The sequence below is a fragment of the Notolepis coatsorum genome (genome assembly GCF_963971535.1).
Source record: "Notolepis coatsorum genome assembly, contig: SCAFFOLD_4127, whole genome shotgun sequence".
Lineage (NCBI taxonomy): Eukaryota > Metazoa > Chordata > Actinopteri > Aulopiformes > Paralepididae > Notolepis > Notolepis coatsorum.
The window spans coordinates 518-13,247 of NW_028174403.1; the positions used below are offsets into that span (position 1 = coordinate 518).

A 12,730-nucleotide genomic window follows, 5' to 3' on the forward strand; every position below is an offset into this window, starting at 1 on the left:
GTAACACCAATATACAATAACACTAATATACAGTAACACTAATATACAGTAACACTAATATACAATAACACTAATATATAGTAACACTAATATACAATAACACTAATATACAATAACACTAATATATAGTAACACCAATATACAATAACACCAATATACAATAACACTAATATACAGTAACACTAATATACAGTAACACCAATATACAATAACACTAATATACAGTAACACTAATATACAATAACACTAATATACAGTAACACTAATATACAATAACACCAATATAAAGTAACACCAATATAAAGTAACACTAATATAAAGCAACACTAATATACAATAACACCAATATACAGTAGCACTGATATACAGTAAAACCAATATACAATAACATCAATATACAAATATATATGTGACAAATAAAACAAAACTTGAAACTTTAACTATTGGTATACAGTATATTGATAAACAAAAATATATGTTTTTAGTCAGAACTGTATTATTTCGTTTTGCATCAATCTGATACTACTTACTATAAGCTATACTCTGAATCTCAATCATAAAAAGTATGATCAGTAGTATCAGCTTGAACAGGTGGGTAAACTGAGTTCAAGTGGGTTCGCCCTCCCCTTCATCCTTAACGTCAGCATGCTGTCCGATGGTTGTAACCAGGGCTTGACATTAACACCCTAACCTAGTGGCGTGTAACCAGCCAGCCACTTAGTCCATGCAGCGTCACCGCTTTAGAGTCGTAGTGAAGAGTCTCTTACTCTCTCTCTCTCTCTCTCTCTCTCTCTCTCTCTCTCTCTCTCTCTCTCTCTCTCTCTCTCTCTCTCTCTCTCTGGTGCTGGTGAAAATGCTGAGTAGCTAGTGACTTTTGGAAAACCACGAGCCACAGTGGCTGGTGAGCTAACAAGTTAATGTCAAGCCCTGGTTGTAACAGTGTTGCCTAGAGATGACATGATGGTTGTAGGTGTGATGGTTGTGGTTGTGTGTCTCCCTGACCTGTGTGTGTGATGGTTGTGGTTGTGTGTCTCCCTGACCTGTGTGTGTGATGGTTGTGGTTGTGTGTCTCCCTGACCTGTGTGTGTGATGATGGTTGTGGTTGTGTGTCTCACTGACCTGTGTGTGTGATGATGGTGTGTCTAGGAGCTGAGGGAGAAGCAGGGCCAGCAGCAGTCTGTTCTGGACGACCTCTACAGGGTCAAGGAGCAGAAACTGGGAGAGCTGCAACAACGCAGGGAGGAGCAGAGAGAGAGGAAGAGGAGGGAGGAAGAGGAGGCCGCCAGGTAACACTGTACATCTCTGTTATTGTACTGTTGTCCTTTTCAGTCAAATGTGCTATAGGGGGAAGCTTTGGTCAAAGTTTATTTCCATTCAATCTTTATTTAATCTTGAAAGATCATTGAGTGCATGGCTCTCATTTACAATGACGTCAATAGGGAGGTGTAGTCTGACGTCACTTTAGTTTCCTATAGGGAGGTGTAGTCTGACGTCACTTTAGTTTCCTATAGGGAGGTGTAGTCTGACGTCACTTTAGTTTCCTATAGGGAGGTGTAGTCTGACGTCACTTTAGTTTCCTATAGGGAGGTGTAGTCTGACGTCACTTTAGTTTCCTATAGGGAGGTGTAGTCTGACGTCACTTTAGTTTCCTATAGGGAGGTGTAGTCTGACGTCACTTTAGTTTCCTATAGCGAGGTGTAGTCTGACGTCACTTTAGTTTCCTATAGGGAGGTGTAGTCTGACGTCACTTTAGTTTCCTATAGGGAGGTGTAGTCTGACGTCACTTTAGTTTCCTATAGGGAGGTGTAGTCTGACGTCACTTTAGTTTCCTATAGGGAGGTGTAGTCTGACGTCACTTTAGTTTCCTATAGCGAGGTGTAGTCTGACGTCACTTTAGTTTCCTATAGGGAGGTGTAGTCTGACGTCACTTTAGTTTCCTATAGGGAGGTGTAGTCTGACGTCACTTTAGTTTCCTATAGGGAGGTGTAGTCTGACGTCACTTTAGTTTCCTATAGCGAGGTGTAGTCTGACGTCACTTTAGTTTCCTATAGGGAGGTGTAGTCTGACGTCACTTTAGTTTCCTATAGGGAGGTGTAGTCTGACGTCACTTTAGTTTCCTATAGGGAGGTGTAGTCTGACGTCACTTTAGTTTCCTATAGCGAGGTGTAGTCTGACGTCACTTTAGTTTCCTACAGGGAGGTGTAGTCTGACGTCACTTTAGTTTCCTATAGGGAGGTGTAGTCTGACGTCACTTTAGTTTCCTATAGGGAGGTGTAGTCTGACGTCACTTTAGTTTCCTATAGGGAGGTGTAGTCTGACGTCACTTTAGTTTCCTACAGGGAGGTGTAGTCTGACGTCACTTTAGTTTCCTATAGCGAGGTGTAGTCTGACGTCACTTTAGTTTCCTGTAGGGAGGTGTAGTCTGACGTCACTTTAGTTTCCTATAGGGAGGTGTAGTCTGACGTCACTTTAGTTTCCTACAGGGAGGTGTAGTCTGACGTCACTTTAGTTTCCTATAGCGAGGTGTAGTCTGACGTCACTTTAGTTTCCTATAGCGAGGTGTAGTCTGACGTCACTTTAGTTTCCTATAGGGAGGTGTAGTCTGACGTCACTTTAGTTTCCTATAGCGAGGTGTAGTCTGACGTCACTTTAGTTTCCTATAGGGAGGTGTAGTCTGACGTCACTTTAGTTTCCTATAGCGAGGTGTAGTCTGACGTCACTTTAGTTTCCTATAGCGAGGTGTAGTCTGACGTCACTTTAGTTTCCTATAGCGAGGTGTAGTCTGACGTCACTTTAGTTTCCTATAGCGAGGTGTAGTCTGACGTCACTTTAGTTTCCTATAGCGAGGTGTAGTCTGACGTCACTTTAGTTTCCTATAGCGAGGTGTAGTCTGACGTCACTTTAGTTTCCCGCACGGTCCACCCGTATAGGGATTCATCATTGGGAAAATGTATTATCGGCTATTGTAATAATTCTGCCTCATGAACATTGGCAAGCTTTCCATTTTTTTGCACAAAATGAGTTCCCTTCTATCACTAACTAACATTATTGTTTCGTCGCGATACGCGGTCTCGTCACCTTTTGTGATGCAGCCCACCACGGTGGTGTCGTCAGCGAACTTGATGATGGTGCTGCTGGGGTGGACTGCGGTGAAGTCGTGGGTATAAATAGAGTAAAAAAGGGGACTCAGCACGCAGCCCTGGGGGGATCCGGTGCTGAGGCTGATGGCTGTGGAGGTGTGGGGGCCTATTCTGACCCTCTGGGGGCGGTCAGAGAGGAAGTCCTTAGACCACCGGCAGAGGGGATGGTTTAGTCCAAGGTCCATGAGTTTGGGCACTAGTCTGTCGGGCAGGATGGTGTTAAATGCAGAGCTAAAGTCCACGAAGAGCAGCCGTGCGTAGCCCCCCGCTCTCTCCAGATGGGACAGGGTAGAGTGGAGAGTCGTGGCGATGGCGTCCTCCGTGGACCTGTTGGCTCTGTAGGCGAACTGGTGGGGGTCTAGTCCGGGTGGGAGGCTAGAGATGATGTGGGGCTTGAGTGTCTTTTCAAAGACCTTCATGGGTAGGGAGGTGAGTGCGACTGGACGGTAGTCGTTCAGGCAACTGATGGAGTTCTTCTTCTTCTTCTCTCCCACCCACCCACCCACCCACCCCCTCCTAATGTACAGTCCCCTCCCCGGCTCCCCATCATATGTATATACTCTGTCAGGATCTATGGGTAACAGTACTGTATATTTGAATATCGTATATGTCACAAATGTAACAGTACTAAATACCTGTATGTCATGTATGCCCCTATGTCATAAATGTCATGTATGTTGTGTATGTCATAAATGTCAATATGAATTGAAAATGGGGGACCCTGATGTAAACAAGACAAAAGTCTTTCTCTGGTCTGCATCCCCTTAACAATTGTGTGTATTGAGCCGTACTGTATTGTACCCATTCTGCAATCTGTTAAATAAAGTTTTCATTCATTCATTCATTCATTCATTCATTCATTCATTCATTCATTCATTCATTCATTCATTCATTCATTCATTCATTCATACAATGATGGAACCATAACTGTCACCAGTGATAAATATAAAGGCTGAGTCCAGAGGCTTTAGAGTGGAAGCAGCAGCACATGTCTACTACTGTATCAGCCAGTTCTAATGTTTACGTTGGAAGTTTGAAACGGCCGATAAGATTATTGTATCTGAACAGACAGGAGAAAGTGGAGCAGGAGCGGAGGGAGCAGGAGCGGAGGGAGCAGGAGGAGGAGGAGGCACGGCAGAGGAGGCTCCTGGAGGAGCAGAGGGCCAGGCAGAGGGAGGAGGAGGAGAGGGAGGCGCAGGCTCGTCTCCGAGCGGCCCAGGAGAAGGCTCAGGAGGAGGAGAGGAGGCGCAGAGAGGAGGAGGAGGAGGAGGAGGTGGAGCTGCAGAGGAGGAGGGAGAAGGAGAAGAAGGAGGAGGAGGAGAGGAGACACAAGGAGCAGCATGAGGAGAGAGGAGGACAGCATCCGGTGTTGATGGCTCAGAGGTCGTCCAACCTGACCACCTACAGAGCCCTGTACCCCTTCGTAGCCCGCAACGCGGACGAACTCAGTTTGGAGGCTGACGGTCTCATAGAGGTATGGGACACACGCACACTTTTCATTTCATTTAATTTCAAACCTTTATTTCAAGTCGACACACGGTGGTCGAAGATCATACTTTTAAATGCAGCAAAAGAAGGAAGAACCTTCAGCTTCAGAGTCAGTTGGAAGACATACGTTTTTCCTAGTTCAGAGCAAACTCAAGGAACCCTAAGAACCAAGATAACCCTTTCACTACCACACTACCAAAGGGTTAACCCTTTCACAACCACACTACAGAAGGTTAACCCTTTCACTGGTAGTGAAATGTTAACGTAAGGTTATGAATATAACCAAGTTCTATGAATACTGGTGACGCTCAGCGTCATCTGCACTAACCTCACTTTGTGCATATGCACTGAATAAAAATTCACAATGTACCTTTACATACCAACATTCGTCTGGCCACACCCCCATCCGCTACCTTCATAAGCAGGTGTGTGGCCACACACTCGCCTCCTTCCCAATCTTTCACCACAAGGCGAGATCAAAGGCCGCAGTGGCGTCCAGACGATGAGCGTCACCAGTATTCATAGAACTTGGTTATATTCATAACCTTACGTTCTATATCATACTGGCTTCCGCTCAGCATCATCTGCACTACAGGAGCTGAGCGGGAGCCTGAAGCTCGACAAATGTACCCCGCTGAGGCCCCCCACAACCATCAGAACCGGGGAGGGCCGAGCCCCCCCGACCCTCCCTAATGGAGGATACCCCCCCTATTGGAGGACGGGAGGGAGACGGATCCGACCGTGCGAAGAGAAACTCGAGCAACTCAACGCACAGGGTGAGCAGACCGTGGCTTGACCCCACGACTACCCACACGCACAACCCGCATGCCACCAGGGAACGAACGGAAGGAACAAACCTCGTTACCGCCCCCAAAAACACGTGGTCGAGAGCAAACTCAACCCCGTGGCAAGGCCGTAGCAGCGGAGCGCGAAGGAAGACCCAGACCCACTGAAGGGACTGGATCCCCCGGAAAAAGGGGGCCCGGAGAAGTCAATGACGCCACAGCATCAAGACCTCACCAGGCGGTCACTTAGTGACACCGCCCCCCACATCGCCAGCGTATTCTGACAGGGCCCCTCCAAGAGCGGGCCCTTCCCCCCACTAGTACGCCGCCTGGCACACTGACCCTGACAAACTCAGGCAGTCAGCATGGCCGTAACTCGAAGCACTCAAAACACTACAGCGGAAGCAGGCAGCGCACCGGGGAGACGACCCCAGAGGGGGTCGATCCCTCAAACCAGGCAGCAGGCGTTTGACCCGAGCCTGGAGCACTGCGGACGAGACAGGCGCCAAAGGGGTCAACTGAAAACAGCACCCCGGCGGAAGGGGCGTATGCTGGCTTTGTTGCGCACCATGACAAAGCCTCCACCAAAAAACCCTGACCCAGAGTGGTCGAGGCAGAGAAGGCTGACACGATTGGCAGACGTCATGAACGTGCAGGGGCACACTCAACCGGGTAACCCGGGAGTTGACTCTGCTCCAACACACCAGGGAATCAACCACCCTCTTGGTACCACATGTGGTGGTTGTTCCTATAACCCCTCAAGAAAAAACTCCAAAACACACCTGCGGGTACACACTGGCTATACCACAGTACAAGTGTTACAGTTTTCAAAAAGGGGTTATTCCAGGCCTACGGGTCGATGAAACACAACTTCGGACCGGGCCCGGCGGCTCGGGAAGCACACAGGGCTGCCAGAGGAGGTCCATAAGACCACCCCAACAGCCCCCTCTTCGCCATGCGCAAGAGAGGAGCGAAAAGAATGGAGAACCAGCCCCTTTATGATAGCGCAGGGTACAACATCTACCCAACAAAACGTCTCCATAACGCCCAACCCTGTGACACCCGGGCCGACCCGGCATTTTTCCCCCGAAAAAAGCACAAGTCCCTCAGGGTACCAGAACAGCAGATCTGCGTCCCCGGCGGACAATGGGTTAACTGACCTGGACCAGCGTGACCAGAACCAGTCCCGTGCCCTAACCACGCCAACATCCCCACTCCAAGAGAGGGGGTAGGTACGCGTGTCGATCTAAAAACATGAAAAGAGGGCGCCACCCAGACGGTCCCATTGTACCGCGCTCAGTGGCCCACCCCAAGGGCGTGAGACCCCTCTACCTATGTTTTGATCTATTCCGTTAACATCCCCCATATGAACGAGAATTCGTCGAGACCTAGTAACAGGCGCTCGGAAGAGAAAACCTCCATCCCAGTTGCCCTATAAAAAACGCCGTTTCAATAACGAGCAACCAAGGCGTACCAGCCTCATGCGTGATTCTTATCAGAAACACCCCGAGCCAGCACTATGTACGCGTCGAGACCCAAACACATCAATGGATAGTCTAACAAGACACCAGACATTGTTCCTCCAAGTCGCCTGGGAGAACGACAAGGAGCCGTCGTGCTTCATGTTCTTTCCTCTTTTTATTAAAAAAGAAAGAAACACAGACTGACATGAATCCCACAGGACGCGGCTGAGGGTAATTTTCCATTTTTACATCCCGCCACCCTCGCCACAGGGAGGAGACGGGAATCCCCAGAGAGACTTCCCACGCAAGCTGTATAGATTGAAAAGAAATATTGCAACATTGAGCTATGTATCACTTGGGTTAGGGCTCTCCGAGGAGGAGGCACTGAACCAATACACACTCAATAATCGAATTGAATCGAATACACACACAATAGAGCAGAACTCCTTTTTGAAGTTCTACTCACCTTGACAATCTGAGGAGGAGGCTCTGAAACTCTGAGGAGGCTCCCTCACTGGGAAGGAGAGTCCGAACTCACAGAAGGCACTTCTCCCTGAGGAGGAGCTTCGTGAGGAGGAGCTCTGACAACTCCCTGAAACAGATCCATAACATGGAACCTGAACAACTCACGGAAGTCTTACCAATAGAGACGTGCTCAGTGACGTACTCTATGGCAGGGGAATTTCCGCGGTGCACACGCCCAATTTTTCAGGACGTGGGACCAGGAAACCCCCCCCCCCCTACCCTGTAACGTGCCGAACAGCAACGTGACAGGAACCCTGAAGGACAGGGGGTTTTAACCCCTGACCAATCAGAAAAAGGGAGGAAAGGATTACCAGTTCACCCCTTTACGACCCCTCACCCCTGATACGATGTAATGACAAAGTAGAGCATGACCCAGTCATAGCATGCTACATGAAGCATCTAACAGCTTCACATAGCTCATGTGCTAACCTGCTATCTGAGTTTTACTAAGGAAAAAACACAGAACAGAGAGGGCCCCTTTAAGAGCCCCGGTCCAGACTTACACACATGCTTCTGTGGGCCAAACCTAACCCAGTTGTAGATCACAACGACACACACAACCCTTCATCACAACAAAAAATGGCAAAAGTACACTCCTACTACTGTAGGAACGCCGTTTTTCATAACGAGAGAGACATAAGTCCTTGATTACGTATTGGCCACAGGCCTTGCTAAGCACACATGATAAGTGACCAAACAACCTTTTCTTTAGGAAAAGAATAGTTTCTCAAGCGGAAGCACAACCCCAGCAACTTAAGCTGAGGGTTACATCGTATCCCCACAAACACAGTGACACAATATATTGTAAACAAACATGTCTGAGAGGACGGGGGGAAGCCCCAGGGAAACCGGGTGGGTCACCCCTCCTACCTTACCCTTGATACGACCAGGTTGAACAGGTACTCCTGTTAATATGTGAACATGCTGTTCATTGTCATCACAGGCTGAGAAAAAGATTCATTCCTCAATCACATGTCACTAAGCATAGCTTCACAGGTTAACTAACCCTCTTAGTTGTGAGATCACCCACGTTACAAACGTTACATGAACACACATGTTCTCATCACAACTAACCAGTTCATTTTTACACAGTAAAAAACAACGCCGATTTTCTATGGAGAGAGAAAAATTCACACACAACACGCGTCGTATCCTCAATGTATTGCAGCAACACATGTTTTGGAAACATCGTTATTACAAAACATTTAGAAGGGAAAGAAAGAAGAAGTGTTTAAAGTCCGGTCAGGACTCCTACCTTCACCCTGAGCGCAGGCCGAGAGGACTGCAACACTGGTCAACGGGACACCGAGTCGAACCCAGCATCTCCTGCGTTGGTGACGAGGGTATGTCCGCTATGCCACCCAGCCGCCGTTCTCCATGTTGACGAAGTCCTCGCTGGCATGGCACCCGGGTGTAGGGTCGACTAACATCCTCTGTCAAAGATGACGTCGTAGTCAGAGTGTTTAAGGCATGTTATAGTCACAGTAACGTTCAACAGTGTAGCATTAAGCTAACAGCCGCCCGACTGATAGCAACAAGCTAACGTTTACTAGCCTAGTGAACACAACGAGCTAGCGCCGCAGCTAACAGCTGACTGGCTAACAACAGTAGGCCACAAACTAGCACGCCAGCTAAGCAGCTATCACCTGAACTGTACACAACGACATAATAAGCCACACTTCAGACAGGCCGCCGCCTGAGTCCCTCCCCATCCTAAGAGGGAAGAGAAAAAGAAATGTCACACAGTTTTCAACTGTGATTTACCAGACATGCAGCGGAGTCGGCACAATTCCCGTATGGGCTGCAGCCAACTTGAGCATGGAACTCCCGATAATGAAGATCCATGCCCACATTTCCTCGTGCTTTAGGGTGTACTCTCACATTCATGTGAAAGATGGGGCCTGCACGGGACAGAGAAGCATCCGCTCGTCCAGAGAATCCCGGGTTCAAACCAGGTCTCGGTCGCGGCCCACTAGGTTGACCATCATGGGCGTCAGACCAAGATCCTCCGTCCGCCGCTTAAGAAGCCGAGCAGAGGACGCCAATCCGAGGCCGGCCTTCGTAAAATTGTCAGCTAACCCCCATAGCGTTAACAGACAACTAGTGCTCGCAAGCAAACAGTACTCACCCAGCTCGGAAGCAAACCGGTTTCTCACAACAGCCGGTGCCTCCCACAGTCCAGCTGTATGACCGGAGGTTCAATACCTATCCATCCGCAGCAAGGAGGACTGCAGGTGGGGAGTATATCAGCGGCGCGAGCCCCTAATACGAAAAAGCCGGTGGAGGTCAGAATGATCATCATCTTCCAGACACTCCAGTGACGAAGACAATATCGCCGTATTTTCTCGAAAATAGTGAGAGAGAAAATAAAGATATAATGCCAACGTATCTCATTATCTTCCGTTTTCCTCTCAACTTTCTTCAGCTTAACAATCTCGTCAAGTGATGTATATAATAGGCACTTCCTTGTGGTGAAAGTGAAGAAGGAGGCGAGTGTGTGGCCACACACCTGCTTATGAAGGTAGCGGATGGGGGTGTGGCCAGACGAATGTTGGTATGTAAAGGTACATTGTGAATTTTTATTCAGTGCATATGCACAAAGTGAGGTTAGTGCAGATGACGCTGAGCGGAAGCCAGTATGATATAGAACCTTCTGTAGTGTGGTAGTGAAAGGGTTAACCGTCTGTAGTGTGGTAGTGAAAGGGTTAACCTTCTGTAGTGTGGTAGTGAAAGGTTAACCTTCTGTAGTGTGGTAGTGAAAGGTTAACCTTCTGTAGTGTGGTAGTGAAAGGTTAACCTTCTGTAGTGTGGTAGTGAAAGGTTAACCTTCTGTAGTGTGGTAGTGAAAGGGTTAACCTTCTGTAGTGTGGTAGTGAAAGGTTAACCTTCTGTAGTGTGGTAGTGAAAGGGTTAAGATAAGATAACGATTTATTTCACATTCATTTAATTTCCAGACTGCCGTTGTACTACTCACTGTGACACATATTATCTACTTAATTGCTGTAATTTACACAATTGCTGTCACACAATAATAAAGTCTATACGCCCAATGAGCCATAGCTTCTGTGAATGTTCGGGTCTACAACTACATTAATTAATGCAGGTGGATGAGCAGACCGTGGGCGAGCCAGGCTGGCTGTGTGGGAGCTACCATGGAAACAGGGGCTGGTTCCCCCAGAGTTATGCAGAGAAATGCTCCTCTGCCATGATGGAGACCACACCTTCTGTTCCAAGACCAGCCCTGTTCCCACCCGCCTTCCCCTTGAAACCGTCCAGCTCAGGGTAAGGCCCCGTTGGAAATCCTGTCGTGGAAATGACCAAGAACAAAAGAGGAGCCGTTGTGAAATCATTCTAACACGAGTTATTAAAAAAAGAACATAGTTTATTCATCTGTGGCCACAGTGAAAAAGTGATCAGTTTATAGAAAAACACACATGTTTACACACGAGCGTCTGACCAGAAAGTGACAAAGAGCTCTGGTCAGACCGTACATTAATACACAATTGAAATGACGTAACACTAGACATTCAGATATGACAGAAAGGTAAACAAAATGTGCCCCAGTTAGGGAATAAATGAATAAGCAATCTGCTTGGCTAGGCTATGTTATTTATTATGTCTTGTTATGTGGGAAACAACCTTGGCACGGCTCTACAGCTCCCACCTTAAAGGGACAGTAGTGTCTACTATAGTCAGGCCAGTTCACTAGTTGGTCATATTAAACTAGTCAGCTGTAAGACATAGAATATGTATTTTAACACAGATGTATAGATAACATTCCCATAACAATCCACATGCTGCATAATATCCCCCATAATATCCCTGAAAAACCACAGTCTCAGTCAGTATCATATCATAATTGTGACTTCAGAAAAAAGATTCACACCATCTGTTGCTACTTCTGTAAAACCACTAAGGAGTCTCAGTCACCCAGCACCGGCCGGCCTGGGGAAACCATTCAGGCCAGGGAATATAGTGCCAAGTATAGCCCCAGTCAGGCCACCTTTTAAGTGGGGGGGTCTGGGGGTCCCCCACCAGGAAATTTTTTTTTGTTACAAAGACAGAATTCCCTGCATTCTGGTGCAGGATTATTCTTTTTTTTTTACCCTTTAAATGCCAGTGTTTGTGATGGCATCACAAATTATTGTTAAAAAAACACACACACAAATGTAAATATTTTCAATATCAAATGCAAAGTGGATTTTTCTGGGGGGGATTATTACAGGCTAGCATGTGTCAATGATTAGCAACAACACTGATTTTGATGGATTAAAAATTCATTAATTCATTTTTAAACACTGTCCAAGTCAGTCTAATTAATCCAGGGGGGAGTGGTCACTCAGCCCTCCGGTGCTCCGTCGAAAATGAGATATAATATATTATCTTTGTTTGTTTTTTGCTTCCATCCCAATTGGTTTGTCCTCTCTGCCTTTACCCAGAGTTCCAGTGGCAGAGACGACAAGCTCCGCCCCCAGTGGCCCCTCCTCCCAGTCAGACCCCTCACAGGTAAGCTCCGCCCCCAGCGGCCCCTCCTCCAAGTCAGACCCCTCACAGGTAAGGGAGGAGAAGATAAGATAAGATATATATTCCTTTATTGATCCCCTTGGGGAAATTCTGGTGTTATAGCAGCATGGGGGAGGGGGGAGGGGAGGTACGGGTACACAGGGGAGTATATATGGGCAGGGTAATAGTAGAAAGACATTAACCCTTTCACTGTGACAATACACAAGGTTAACCCTTTCACTACCACACAACAAAGGGTTAACCCTTTCACGACCACACACTACAGAAGGTTAACCCTCTCACTACCACACTACAGACGGTAGTGAACGGTTAACCTTCTGTAGTGTGGTAGTGAAAGGGTTAAAACTAAGGACAAAAAGACAATCTAAATAAGCTCTTTTCTAAATAAGACCTAAAGGGAAATACATATCCAAACAAGCAATTGAAGTTATTAGCCGGAATACACAGCACACTGACTCCGTGGTTCTGTTGAGGGGAACTGAACGAGAGTAATGATAGAGTGGATCATATATTGGATGGGATGGGGCCTCTGTTGGGCCGCGGGGCAGGACAGTAATGGGCCGGGGGGCAGGACAGTAATGGGCCGGGGGGCAGGACAGTAATGGGCCGGGGGGCAGGACAGTAATGGGCCGGGGGGCAGGACAGTAATGGGCCGGGGGGCAGGACAGTAATGGGCCGGGGGGCCGGGGGGCAGGACAGTAATGGGCCGGGGGGCAGGACAGTAATGGGCCGGGGGGCAGGACAGTAATGGGCCGGGGGGCAGGACAGTAATGGGCCGGGGGGCAGGACAGTAATGGCTCGTAAC

General features: G+C 47.7%; 1 protein-coding gene across 1 annotated transcript; it reads left to right on the forward strand.

Moving 5' to 3' along the window:
• Positions 1-1,146: 1,146 nt before the first annotated feature.
• On the forward strand, positions 1,147-11,955 carry LOC311247556 (uncharacterized protein; the record flags this gene model as incomplete). Its single annotated transcript, XM_084338595.1, has 4 exons — positions 1,147-1,286; positions 4,209-4,614; positions 10,505-10,683; positions 11,841-11,955. Coding segments are annotated over 4 exons (840 nt in total), but the record flags the coding sequence as incomplete, so codon positions are not given.
• Positions 11,956-12,730: the final 775 nt, after the last annotated feature.